At 50.3% G+C, this 14,605-nt stretch overlaps 1 protein-coding gene across 4 annotated transcripts in view; it reads left to right on the plus strand.

Moving 5' to 3' along the window:
* Positions 1-14,605, plus strand: part of FAM178B (family with sequence similarity 178 member B) — a 114,555-nt gene that overhangs the window by 69,824 nt on the left and 30,126 nt on the right. For all 4 annotated transcript variants that reach the window (XM_043603236.1, XM_043603238.1, XM_043603235.1 and 1 more), the window contains exons 10-12: positions 5,443-5,536; positions 5,818-5,994; positions 6,267-6,364. In XM_043603236.1, the coding sequence (XP_043459171.1) occupies positions 5,443-5,536; positions 5,818-5,994; positions 6,267-6,364 (369 nt within the window). The remainder of the gene's footprint in view (positions 1-5,442; positions 5,537-5,817; positions 5,995-6,266; positions 6,365-14,605) is intronic.

A 14,605-nucleotide genomic window follows, 5' to 3' on the forward strand; every position in this document is an offset into this window, starting at 1 on the left:
GCCAGTTTTGTTCTGTGGGTGCCCCCTTTGTGTGCTGATCTGGGTTGGGGGGTGCTAATTTGCATAGGCATTGTCCCTGCTCTCTAGGAGCAGAGACCTAACAATACATAAATGGCTATTGTTGGGTGCACAGTGATGAGGTCTGGGTTGTAAAAGTGTTATATATTATAAACTTGTTCTACAGATTATATTACATTCAAACTTTTTCTTGACAATTCTTTGAGAACATATAACAGGGTTTTTAGAGCCCTGGATCGGATGTTACATGGAAGCCCGCCGCCACCATCCTGGTGACAATCTTCTGGCCCCAGGAAGTACAGGGACCCTTACCTTTGCTGTTGCAGGCTGGCGGGTATTCCTACTCGGGGAAGGCCCAAGCTTCCTTAAGAACCTGTTCCACAACTGTGTTTAGTAATTGTCTGCCAAACCAAACCAGACCAAACCACACTCGCTCTGCTATAAATACCCTGCGCATGTGCCAGCCTGCCTCGCTCCTGCCCCTCTCCCTTCCCGTGGAGTTCCATATCTGGTGTAATAAGCCACTTGCCTCTTCCCCGACACAGAGCTTCAATCACACCACCTTCTAGAATGAGTCGAGGAAAGAATTACACTTGGAAAAACAAATGCAGGTTGGGGGAAGGGCCTAGGGGGCCTGAAGAGTTCAGAAGAGCTATTTCTAACTGTTGTGATGAGCACTTGGTATCCACTTGGAAAGTGAGAGGTGCCACTGGAGGCATATAACCACCCAACTTACTACACACTCTGCAAAGAGCCACTTTCTCCCCCGCCCTTCTCCCTTCCCCCTGAGCTTGACAGCTTCCTGCTCCTTCAGCTTCAGGACAGATCCATCCACTTTGGAGGCCACAGGGGGCAGATGGGCATTAGAACTGTGGCTGTTTAAATCTGCCACCTCAAATCCTTGGGAACACAAATCCCTAGCATGCATTACCAGGCAGTTGGCCCTGGGTAAGAGGAAGGCAAAGCCATGTTGTCCTAGAGTGTTGCCAGAGCTGCATGGTCACATTCCCAGACGTACCATTTGGACAGCCTACCTCTTTCCTTGGGCCTCACACTGTTCGCACCGTTTCCCCACAGAGGATTCAGAACTGGCCTGAGGATCTGGCCAATGGCTTCAGGGGTGATTTCCCTATTGTGACCCTATAAGAACAGACTGGACCGCTTGTCTAGCCACTCAGCCTAGGGAGGATTTTCTGCCTGAACACAGCCTCCTTTTGAAAAGCAAATAGACACATCCTGGAGACCCGTCCAATGACATCCCCAAGATGTGGGGTAGCAGAGATGCTCAGGTGGGTTAGCTGGGTTGCTGGTTGGCTGCTGCAGTTGGGGAAGCTCTGGGAGTCATAGGGTTGGAAGACAGCTCTTCTAGACTATTCAGGAAGCACTATTAAGGTTCTGGAGTCTCCTCCACCAAAGGTATGACACCCTTCATGGACACATGGGCCACAAGAAGAACATCACGGCAGGCTGCCTTGTCCCCATTGTCCTCCTCATCCTGTTCCTGACCAACTCAGGCTCATCCCATGCCAAGTGGCTCCACATCACATACTGTTCTGTTGACTTCCAGGGATGTCCCAATCTAGGGCTCTCCAGCAGAACAGATGCTCTGGGGCTCCTCCAGGGCACCCACAGAGCCCCTGTAGTGGCCAAGACTGGAAATGAGGGGTTAGGATGTCTCTGCACATGGCCCCACAACTGGACTGTGTTTTTAGTTACTATGAGGAAGACTGGTCTTTCACCATGTATTCCTCATCTCAGATTTCCTTGAAACCCATCACCATCTCTTCGAATGCTTCAAGATTTCCTCTCGGAAGATATAGTCCTTCTGCCACTGGACCATATGACAAGACTGGGGAGGAAGGAATCAGGAGGATCTGTGGGGGCAAAAGGGCAGAAGAGGGACCAGAGTGTGAACACTGACCAGGAAGCAGAAGCAAGAGTTTGAGGGCGCTGGTGCCACTCGGCTGTACAGACACTCTTCGTCAGGTGCCCCAATCTCACCTGGGAAGGCAGGGAAGGTCCTTGGTAGCAATGGCTGGTTTTTCAAGGCTGCTCCCCAGGTTACAAAGTCCATCTGAAAGTCCCAGTCAGATACACGGGACTGGCCACCAAACTACCATAGTCTGGTACTGGAAACCTTCATCGACTTAGTTCTCTGAAAGGGCAGCCTGGTGCAGAGGCCAAATGGGTAACTAATTGATGGTTAATCCATTGAAAGAGCATCCTGTCCAGTGTGCAGGAGGCTGGTTGCTGGCCATCTTGAGACAGTGTAATTCAACCCAGGTAAAATGTACTTCTCTCTCCCTTCCCGTTAGCTCAGCATCGAATTCCCTTTACTGCATTGACCTCGTCCATAAGGCCTGGACAGCAGGTCCAGTTTGATTTAGTAGTACAGGCCTAGGGGAGAGCACGCTACTCACAGCCTGCATGGTGGGACCCTGACCCCTGGGCACTTTCAGGATAGCCCTTGGTTACAGTGGTGGCCATGCCCCTATGGCTCTTTTACCATGCTCCTGCTGAGAATGTCGGAGTACATAAGACATGCCCCTCTTACAATCACTGAATAAGTGTAGAACGGCATCGCCGTGACCCAAGCTCTAGCTCCTGGGTCCTGGCCACAGGCTGAGCTCTAACCCTGCCGGCTGGGGGTCAGGGCTGAAGGGAGGGGCAGGATGGTGAAGCACTTTGTTCATGGAGTCCAGTTGTGGGACCCCTCCACTCAGGAGGGGAGTGAGCTTGCCAGGCCGTGAATGCCTGTGCTCCGTGGCTACCTGCTGGGAGCCTGGGGATGGAGGCCTGGGGATTAGCCGGCGCTGCACCCCCAGTATAGCAGTCACAGATGCAGACATTTCAGACAAGCGGTTCATCAGAACCTCAGAAAGGCAGGGAACAGGGACCCCCATTCTGTTGCCTGCTGTTCCCAAGGAGAGGTGGCACAGGAAATGCTGGAGCACACACGGCGAGGCTGTCCGCCACCCTCTCCGGCTGTCCGCCAACCCTCTTGGGGAGGGTTCTTGTCACAGCCACACTTCCCTCCCCAGCTCACGTTTTCCACACTCCTCCTCCCTCTGGTGGCACCAGACTGTCTGAAAGCCCGTTCCTCTTCAGCAGAGTCACGGTCAATTCTGTGCCTGCCTCCATCCTTTGGGAAGTCTGAAAGCATTCCCACTCATGCTTCCATACCCCATGCATGCTCACAGGCTGGTGCAAACCGGAGCACCCCTTATATACTGACACAGGCCCAGCAGGTGCCCAGATGTGCAAACACCAGCCTTACCCATTCTCTGGCCCTAATAAATGCTAAAATCTGGAAGAATGGCCAAGCGCAGTCATACCCTCCCCTTCACCCCCTCGACTTTGTTTTGTTGGCATCAATTTCCCGGGCACCTAGAGATGGAATTCTCCTACTTCACTTTGAATAAGCAGCACCAGTGCCAAGTAAAAGAAGAGCAGAGACTTTTCACTGGAGCACGCAGGAATGGAGCTTTTTCTTTGTCAGCGGTCAGGTGGCTACACTGGAGCCTGTTATTGCCAACAGTGTTGCTGTCATCAGTATCTTCATTTGTGGAGAGCCTGCTGTTATCAGGAACGCCAACCAGTTAATAAGAGTAGAGCAGTAGATGAGACAGCACAGGGAGCCTGGTCATAAGCTTACCTCAACAGTATGCAGCAATTAACAGTATACATTTGACCAGAGAGACAGAATCAGTGAGGCGATCTTGCTCTGATTTTTATCCAGTGAGCATGTGCCTGGGGAAGTTTGTGCAAAGGTGGTACAACTCTGTTGTCCATTGATGCCTCTCTCACTGTAAGGACCTTGTCACCCTGAATATGACTCTAGTCTTTAAAGAGGTTTGGGGTGTGTGTGTGTGTGTGTGTGTGTGTGTGTGTGTGTGGTGGTGTTGTTTGTTTGTTTGTTTTTTATGACCCTAAGTTCTAACTTCATCTCAGCTCAACAAGCTTTGTTTCCACACTAGAGGAAAACTGGCCATGCTAGGCTTATCGGTAGGCAGCCTGTTAGTGTGAACCCCTTTGGAGGAGTTCTCAATGATAATTTTTATTCTTTCATCATATTACTTGCTGACTTTGGAAACTAGTCCCCATATAAGCTACAATGTAGTATACTTCTTAATGCATGCAAAATGTCACCATACCTGTATGGACAAAGAACTTCTTTGAGGAAGACTCTTTTGGGGCAATGGAGTATGATATCCTGGTCTCCAAGTCCCAGAAAACTAAAGCCGGAGGCCTGGCGATCTGAGAGAGATGATTCATTTTCAGAAATATAAAATTAAAGCTGTGCTGTCTACTTAACAGGTTTACAACCAAATTGGAAATATATATGAACCCCCACCCCCACTCCCACCCCCACAATGGATCCCAAACCCTTAGACACTTCACTTCCTGGTTCTTTCCCTCTCCATTTAGAGGGCTTATTTTCACAGACTTTGCAATGAGCATGTATCAAAGAACAAAGGGAGGAGGACTGAAAGTCTCTGTGTCACCTCAGGGAATGTACATTTGTTCCAGTCAGACTACTCTGTACCTTACATGAGCATAGGTGATGTCTGGGTAAGGCTGTAACCTCTGTAGTACTCAGCCAATGAGGAACCAGGGGAGGGACTTGCACGCTAGGAGATAAATTGCTGTAACTGCCCCGAGTGTGCCTGTCCATCAAACACTCGCTCTTGCAAGAACGTTGATTAAAGCCTCACTTCACTGTGCTCCAAGTCTCCACATTCCTCTTTTGATTTGGGTTGGTGGGCTTATTTCTCACAGCTGGAGTGGCAGCAGTTGGGAGCCAGACTCCCGTGATCTGTTGTGGCTCATTCCCACACTGAGTCTAGATGGCTTGTGTGGACCATAGACATCAGCAGAAGTGATGGGATGTCACTTCCAAGACTAGGTTATAAAGACTGCGGCTTCTGTCTCTGGCATTCCCCTCTCTCTCAGATCACTCAGTTGGGGGCAACCAGGTGCCATGCTGAGGAGCCCTGTGGAGAGCCCCATGTGGCAAGAAACTGGGGGCCTCCTGGGGCACATGAGTGAACTTGGAGTGAGCTTGCAAGCAGCTCCTCCTGCCCACTCCAGCCTAACATGACAGCAGGCCCACCTCCAATATTTTGGGGGCAACCTCCCAAGAAATCCAGAGCCAGAACCACCCAGCTAAGCTGCTTCTGGATTCTTGACTCTCAGAAACTGCACAACGTAATAAATATTTATTGTTTTTGAGCCTCTGTATTCTGGGATAATTTGTTAGTAGCAGTAAATGACCAACACAGACAGGGCATCAGGGTCCCAGGCTGAAAGGATCATGCACGGGCTCTCTGTTCTTGAGCAACAGCAGGCCCCCCTCTCTGCCTCTGTTCTCCCCTTGTGCCCACCTCCTCCCATCTCCTTCCCTTTGCTTTTGTCTTACCTTAGGGTGCTTAAAAATAGCACTAGCTTGAACTGGAGTGAGCAGCAGGACGCCCCCCTGGAGATTGCCTTGGATGTCAGCCTGAACTACATCTACAAGGTGAGTTACACACCCATTTCTGCTCACCATCCAGACCTACTCAGCAGTTGTATTATAGGCACTGTGCCAGCCACCAGGACTGATGCTGTGGAGGGCTCACAGCCCCCTATGCCTGGGCCTGCCCTCTGAGTACACCGTGGGGGGTTTGACTTTGGGCGTTGGTGCTTGTTTTCCTCAGCTCCTGCCTGGCATGGCCAAGGGGCTCATGATGCCATCCCCTCCTGCCCAGCCCCATCTCCCAGGGATGCCATCCCTGGCCTAGCACTCTCTCTGTTCTCCAGTTCCTAGCTCTGTGTGCCCTAGCCCAGCCAGGGGCCTACACTGATGGGGACCTCCTGGGCCTGATTGAGCTGCTGTGCCGAGTTGGCCTGGATGTGGGGCTTCGCCTGCTGCCCAAGACTGATCTTCAGCAGCTTCTGCTTCTGCTCCTTGAGAACATTCATGAGTGGCCAAGGAAGGTACCATGAGCCAAAGCCAAAGCCCTAGCCTCTTCTCTAAGGTCCTGAGCCGCCTCACATAGCCTTGTCACTAGGGATTAAAGTGCCCCTAGAGTACACTCAATGGGAATAGCAGGCTTGGAGGCCACCAGGATGCCAGGGAATACTCCCTCCAGTCCCTGGCCTTTGTGACCACATCTTACTTCTGGCTTCCCTGCTGAGTGGGCTGGTGAGGAAGTCAGGGTGGAAGGCAGGCCCTCTCATAGCCCACCTAATGCCTGCTATCCCCACAGCTCCAGAAGCTGTGCTGCAGCCTGAGTGAGGTGTCCGATCACCACCACAACCTGCTGGCGCTCGTGCAGTTCTTCCTGGACGTGACCTCCCGGAGCAGGTGGGTGCTCCTCCACCTCGGGCTCCTCCTTCTGACACTCCTCCCTTCCCCTGGAACAGGCTCCGGTGTAGGGATCCAGAATCCTCCCCATCGGTCCCAACAAACCTCCCCCTCCTGCCCAATCTCTAAAACTCAGGAGAAAGAACTAAAAATACAGCTCACTAATGAGTTCATTACGAAAGGAAAAAAAGCCTAATTTTCTTAACATGATCTTATTAGCAAAACAATTGCCTTATACAATTAGCTTCTGACTGCAGCGCCCGCCTGCTGCTCTCAATCCTTGGTAGAGGGTTCCTTCTAGTCACTCAGACCTCCACTGCAGGAAGTCCCCTAATCACCCCTCCCCCACACCTCTCCCAAACTCTCAGTTCATCTTTCTGCTTTATTTTATGCATAGCATGGCCTTCTGCCAGAAATTCTCCTACTGTTTGTTCCTTATTTATGGTGACTCTCCTCTATGTTACCTCCAGGAGAGCAGTCCCTTAGCGGAGTCACTGCTCTTATCATCCAGCATCTAAAACAGTGCCTGACAAGCCTACGACACTCTGTAAATCCTTTTTTTTTTTGAGTGAACAAACAAGGTGAGCAAATTCAGCCCTCGGGGCAATGAGGCCCATTCTCTGGACCTGGCCCCAGTCTCTTCTCTCCTTCCTTCCCCCCACTGTAGGCTACAGCCACAGGGTATTCCTTGCCCATCCCTGAGCCAGGAAGACCCCCGGCCTTCATAGGCACCTCTGTAGTAACCCTCCACTGGGGCCATCCCCCTGCACCTCTCTCTTCAGGGGCAGCTTCAGGAAGCAGGCTTGGCATTTCATCCAGACCCACATCCCTAGGGCCCAGACGAGTGCCAAGTGCCATCTTCCTCAGCTCAGATTCAATCCTGAGTTGGAGAGTTCGATCTCCTGCCTGTGAATCTGGTTGAAAGAGAGGAGGCCTCTCCACAGTCCTGAAAGGAAAGTTGTTGCTCTATATTTGAAAGAACTGGGCTTCTAGAAGCTCTCTCTGAGGCCTGTAGGTGTGAGTACTAAAGCAATGCCTCAGTGGGTGCCATTTGCATTAAGCCCAGACACATGGGACTTTTTCCCATATGATCTCAGGAGGCTGACCTCTGCCTTAAGCCTCCCTGCTCAACCCCAAACAGCTAGTGCACTGCATTGCACAAGTCAGAAATTGTAGTCCTGGAAGTCTCTCTCATCCCCAGCTCGTTACCCCTGTTCATCACTAAATCCTGTCCATTCTGCCCTCCAAATCCCAAACCCTTGTTTGTGGTTGCCTGTCTGTGTCAGCTCCATGAGAACAGGTATGTGTCTGGGTCACAGCCACCTCCGTCCCACCTGCTCCTGTTTTCCTATCACATCTGTCACTGGGATGGTGGTAGTGGCATTTTCTGTGTTCATCTCTCAAAGTCCTCTCTGTGGATACATGGGATTATTGTGTCTCTCCCTCACCTTGCTCCCCTGTTTGCACAGTGGAGTCCAAATGCCTCCAGGGCCCCATGTTGTCCAGCCCCAATTTCCCATTTGCTCCTAGCAGGCCATATTATTTGTACTTGTTTTTCTCACTTTCATATATATATATATATATATATATATATATATATATATACACACACACACACACCCACACACGTATGTGTGTGTTTACATACATATACGTGTGTGTGTGATGAACCTCATTCTTTTTAATAGCCACGTAGTATTTCATGGTATGCACACAACCAGTCCTCCATTCTGGATATTTATCCAGGGTACAAGCTTTGTACATCTACGCAGATATTTCTATACAATGAACTCTTTGAGGTGAAATTGCAGTCCTAAAGTATATACATTTAAAATTTGGCCTCCAAAAAAAGCTGTATCAATTGAGAATACCACCAACGGACATGAAAATGCATGTTTCTACACTGTGTATTCTCAGTTTTGTGTGTTTTAGTGAATCTGGTGAGTGAAAAATGTCATACTCTGATTCTAATTTTTATTTCTCTGATTGCCAGTGGTCTTTTGTGTTTCTTTTATTGTAAGTTATATCTTGATGCTTCTTGCCCATTTTTCTATGAGGTAATCAATCTTCTTATTAACATTGATGATTGTTTGTTATATATGCTTCAGAACTGTATTTTCTCCTAAGGCTGTACATTGTCCTTTTTAAACCTTTGTGCATGATATTTTTCAGTGACCTGAAGTTTGTGGAGTTTTTTTTAAATTTTATTTTAGAATACATTTAGATTTACAGAAAAGTTATGTGGATAATATAAAGTGTTGATTCTAATTAAATCTTTCTTTCTTTCTTGAAAAGAAAGGCCTTCCCCACCCCAGGATCACAAAAATATTATGTTATATTTCTCCCAATACTTACATTAACTTTGTTACTATTGGTTTTTAATCCCGTCTGGAATCTATTTTTCGGAGGTATGAGACAGGGCTCTAACTTGATTTTTTCCACCCCTGAAGAGCCAGTGAGGCCAACACCAACTTTTCTTTATGTCTTCATGATCCACCTTTCCCAGCAGACTGGAAACTTCCTTCATCATCTCCTAAATTTATGATGTCATTTACCTATTAGTTGAATCAAACAGATTTCAGGAATCCGTGTCTTTTACAGGGTGTTGTTGTAGCTCCAGGGCCTTTGCTCAGTGTTCCTTAAATGTCAGGAGTTAATACAATGGAACAACCTCACCTCCCTCTCAAACAGACACATCAACTAGGGTGATAATTCCTAAAGAGGGTTCATCAGCAGGATGGGTGTCATCTGTTTAATTAGAAATTTTATCTTATTTTCCTAAATAGATAAAGCTTTCAAACTGAATGAAATTCAAAAGGCACTGTAGAGCACATGTTTAAAATGTGCCCCTACCAGCCACCCAGCCTGCCTCCATTTCTTGTGTGTGTTTCTGTGCATGTTCTCTCTGCCCTTCTTTTCACTTCAACTAATGTTTTGGCAATCATTCCAAATTGGGTCAGAAAGAGCTTCTAATTTTTCTTTACAGCCACACCGTGGCTGTGGTCTTTAGTTAGCCGCCCCCCGTCCCTCACCCCCTGCTCCCTATGGGGGCAATGTTGCAGGAGCTTGCTGGCAGCCTTGTTCTGCCCTCACTGGTGGCTGCCCCACTGGGCTTGGTGCCCAGACTGACCCCCAGGAAGGAGGGCGTATTGTTGCGCATTCTGTCACATTCTTAGTCTACTGACTGGTTAAGCACAAAGTGAGAACTGTCACCAACATTTGTGTGATGCACATCCCCACCCCGCCCCTCGCCCCCCCGCCCCCATCTTGTTGACCAAGACTTCAGGGATGCACTGTAAATTTAAGGAGAGTTGAGCTCAACCATGAAAAATGAAAGTAAATACTGAAGCCAACCATCTGAAATGGGGCCAATGGGAAGGCTTTCCCTTGGAGGAGCATCAGTCTTGGGACTGTGGCCCCTCTGGTGTAGCTCCAGGGGGCTGTGGGGAGGGGACTTGCCCTTCCAGCTCCTGTGCAGTGTCCCCAGTATGTGTTCTGAGCAAACTTCTGCAGACACTCCCAGGAGCCAGCCCTTTTAGGGGGAGGACAGAGGCCAAGGGCTGCTTTCAGTCCACTGAAAGCTGTTGTACACAGGCTCTGGGACCCACCTCCTTCACCACCCGCGAATGTTTATTAGATATCCTGTGTATGCTGCTTAACTGTGGCCTCCAAAGTGGAAAGGAAGATGAAACCAGCTTGAGCAGGCTGCCGGATCAGCCGGATTCTGACCAGCAAGTAGCAGCTGGCTGCTAAATGCAGGAGCCGTGGGAGAAAGTGGCCTTCAGAGTCTTGAGGTCTTTGAACACTGGGGATAAGAGCACATGCAGGCACACCATAGCTTTCCCCACACCCTCCTTGTTTTCCTTCATCTTCCATGCTGCTCGCTCCCCTCAGGGTAGGGCCAAGGGCTGTACCATGGTAGAGTGTTATGTCCCCCCACCCACCCTTGCACCACCCCCAGCCCCCAACCCTCCCACCCCCAGCTCGGTGCAGGTCCTAGACCCTTTCATTCTCTCTGTCCATCTGCCTCTGCTGCCTTCATGTCCTGGGCACCGTGTTCCACCATGACTTCCTTCCTGTGTGCTGCCTCATGTGTCCTATCCCTGCATTGGCCCCTGACCCCTTCTGGCTAACCAGAACCCACTCTGAATCGCTGGCCAGCCTCCATGGGTCCCTCAGCAGATTCCAGACATCGCCACTTCCTGCTGCTGAAACCTCTGAACACCAGCAAACAGCACCGTCCCTTCTTTCTCCACTGACTTCTCCACCCACACACCTAGTGGACCCACAACTCACCTCCTTCCTTTCCTCCCGACCCCACCTCCCATGGTCAGGACCCCAACAGTCCTATCCCTTCCAGACCTTCTTTACTTATCCCTTCTTACTCCTATACCTTTCACTTTTTATTCTCTACTGACTGTTCCTTAATACATACATGCCTTCATGCGTCTCCTCCCTTAGAACAGCAATTCTGCCTTCACCCCCTCCTCCAGCTCCTGCTACACCTCCGAGCTCCCCTTCCCCTGTTCTCCCTTACTCCATCCACCCAAAACAGACATTCTGAACCCTGCCCCGCCCCCTCCCCCCGCCCCGGCCCCGTGGTGGATCTTCAGAGATCAAGAGTGTCATAGGAAGTTCTCACCTGAGAAAACAGACATTCAGGCTCTGTGGGTGGGCAAGGCCAGAACATTCTAGAAGGAGGCAGCCAAGGTCCAAAAACCCTCGAAATTTCAGAAGGTCTCAAAATCTGGAGGAACAAGAGGCAGGATGAAGGTCATGTCTACGGGTCAAGGGGCCATGCTGGAGCTGAAAGGGCAGCAAAGGAAAACTGGGTCACAATGAAGCCAGGAGTGTGAGGGGTTGTGGCTGAAGAGGATCTGGCTCACTTTTATGAGTGGGTGTGCATGGGACGGGGGTTGGTAGGGGTGACCCAAAGAGCCAGGAGTAGAGGAAATGTACTTCATCTGGCACTGTGGCCAAGTTGCCTTATCACCACTGACCTAATGGCCCTTCCTCAGGAACAAGCTTATCATTTTCTTCCTTGACTTCACAGTGTTAATTCTGATTCCCCTCCCCCTCTTTGCCCCATCCTTCTCACTCGCCGTCATCCATTTCCTTCCTCCACTGCTCCTCAAGCCTCAGTTTGCCTGGGAATTCTGCCCCGGTCCCTCTCCTGTGGTCACTTGGCACAGTCTCAGGGAGCTTTCCGGGCTGAGTGCTGTGGTGCTCTGTCTATATGGCCCTGTTTCAGGACTCCAGCTCCCCCTCCCCAGGTGCTGAGTTTCACCCTGCCAGTCTACCCCAGGATGCCTCTGCTGAAGATGGTTACCTTATCTGGGGCTGGGTGCCTTCCTCGGGAGCAGCCCAGTGCTGGGGGCACAGTGGCCTGTCCCTCTGCCTCGACCTGGGATATCTCTGAAGGCCCTTGACAGCTCCAGGGGTCCTTGCAGGGTCAACCACGGGTTCTGCTGTGACTACATTGCAACCTGGATTTCCCCTTTAGCTCAAACCTGCTTCCTTCATCCTTACAGGAGGTCGTCTCAAGAGCACCCCTCTCCCCCCTCCCATAAATTCCCTGCATGCTCACCTCCACTTCAGAGTCCACCTCCTAGGGAACTTGACTTGATACCCCATCTTGTCCACATTCATGGCTGCAACTCCAACCATGTGCCAGCAGCTCCCAAGTCAATACCGTTGGCTAGACTTTTCTGCTAAGCACCAGATCTGTGTGGGTAAGTATTTCAGGTTCCACGTGTGTGAAACAGAAGTCACCACCTTCTGAGGAGGACCACCTTCTCCTGTCTTCCTTGTCTCCATGTTGGCATTAGCACGTGCCCACTGTCTGAAGCCCAGGGGCAGTCCCCTCCAGCTCCTCCTCCCCAGCAAAAGACATCTCTCCCGCCACCCTCACCCAGTTCCACCTTTTGCCACAGCGCCCCTGAATTGCTGCCTCCTTCCAGGCAGTCTCCCATCTGACCCATGCCTCCACTGTCCAGCCTTGTGACCTGGCTTCAGATGCACAGCCAGCCACGTCATGCTTTTGCTTTGTTAAAATCCCTCAGGCTTCTATCCTCAGGATGAAATTTAAACAGTGGCATACTAAGACCTTAGTGCCTTCTCTTCCAGTCTTACCTTAACCCCTTCTCATGTCCCCAGCAAGCTCCCAAACTCCAGCCTCCCAAACTCACAATTTGTCCCCAAGTCTTTTCATTTTTTCTATTTTTTTCTTTTAATATTTTTTGGGAGAGCCCAAGTGGGGGAGGGGCAGAGAAAGGGGGACAGAGGATCTGAAGTGGGCTCTGTGCTAACAGGCTGACAGTACAGAGCCTGATGTGGGGCTCGAACCCATGAACCGTGAGATCGTGACCTGAGCCAAAGTAGGACACTTAACCACCGAGCCACCCAGGTGCCCCATTGTCTCTGAGCTTTTCAACGTCAGTTCCATGTTCCGAAAGAAGCCTCTTCCCTTATCCCTCTCCTCCTTCTCTTTGCCTGGTTAGCATTTCCTCAACCTCAAGACTAGGCTCAGATGGGAGACATCTCTCCCAAGATACTTCCTGACACAGGGCCCTGATTGTTGGCACCCTTGGCTGACTCCTTGGGCTAGGAGCGTCTTGAGGTGGGAGGTGTGACTTTGCTTTCTGGGCCCTTGGAGCCTGAAATGAGGAGGGACTCGTGTGTGTGCATGCTCATACTCATGGAGCTCTCGCTTTTGGAGGGCAGAGCTCAAAAAGCATAGAGTTGTTTTTTTAGTAGCCAGTTGCAAATGGAAAGATGGCTTGGGCTGGCTAGGAGATGGTGCAGTAACATTTTGAATGTGGATTGCATGTAAACCTAGTGAGGAAAGAAGTAGGAAGTATCCAGAGACAGCAGGGGCTGCACCCGGAACTCAAGCATGATCTCAGCTTTTGACAGATAGGGAAGATGGAAAGTAGGACACCAGAACAAGGCAGATTGGCAAACCATGTGGACCAGTGATGGCGCCGGTGGAGAAAACTAAGGCCCATAGAAGGGACTTTTGTGAAGTTGGTTTTGAATAAAGGAGTGCTGTTTTGGGCTGGCAGTGACATGTCGACACTGATGAAGAGAGGACAACACTACCTAATTCCTGGTTTGCTCCCCTCTTCTTTGTTGAGGAGCATCGTTTTTCATCTCAACTCCACTACTGATAGAAGGGAATCGAAGCCGCAGACAGCATGGGCAGAGACTGTATGGAAGCCTCCAGCTGTGCGGAATGGGTTTAAGTCCCCTGTGGTGGGTGCAAGCACGTCCCACATCATTGCTGGGGGAGGAGCACATGGGGTGCCCTGGGTCAACGGAGACCTCCGGAGGTGGGAAGGGAGGGCAGGATGAGCTCTCTTCACTCAGCACGGCGTATGCGGCGGGCTTGAGGCGCCCCCCACACCATTCCCCAGGGACAGTTTGTGAGCACATACACAGAAAAGGAAGCTCTGCTTTCTAGGATTCCTAAGAATAAATCCTACCAGACTAGCCTCATTTATGTTTTGACAGGCCAACCAGAATAGTACTCTGGAAAGGACTGTCTGGGCTTTTGTAGGGCACTTGGTAGAGACTACCATTGTATCCTGAGGATGACAGGAGAAATGTCAGGCTTCTCATCACAGGCGCTGCTGGCCATCAGAGCCTGCCTGGAGGGCAGGCCCCCAGGACACCCAGAGGCTTGTCTTCACTGACAGGTTGGTCAGGGCAGACCCAGTATCTCAGATGAGGCCATTAATGGAACAACGGTCAGACTCACACATGACATGAATACAACTGACAGCAAATGGAAGATTCCAGAAGATCTCAACAAACCACAATGACAGTCTGAGAGGAAAAGGGAGACCCAGCTGCACAATTAACAACAGGATCTGGGAAATGAGATTTGACAGCAAGACATGTGAGAGAGACTTTGGGCTCAATCTGTGATCAGGGTGGCCAGGAAAATGGGCGTTAGTTAGGGCCAGCTCTGAGCACCTCACTGACTAGAATGTTAACAACCCCCAGGGCCTTTGGAGGACCCAACCCACAGCAGCAGAAAGATTCTGAAAGAGAGAAAAGTGTAGTGTGGCTGTTACACCTGGAAAGAGGGAACTATGGGAAATATGGCTACTTCCCTCAGGTATGTTGAGGACCTAACTAAATAGACAAATATGTGGACATTAGATGGGGTGACTTTGTTTTTAATTTTTTTTTAACGTTTATTTATTTTTGAGAGCACGAGCAGGAGAGGGAGGGGCA

The sequence above is a fragment of the Prionailurus bengalensis genome, chromosome A3 (genome assembly GCF_016509475.1).
Source record: "Prionailurus bengalensis isolate Pbe53 chromosome A3, Fcat_Pben_1.1_paternal_pri, whole genome shotgun sequence".
Taxonomy (NCBI): domain Eukaryota; kingdom Metazoa; phylum Chordata; class Mammalia; order Carnivora; family Felidae; genus Prionailurus; species Prionailurus bengalensis.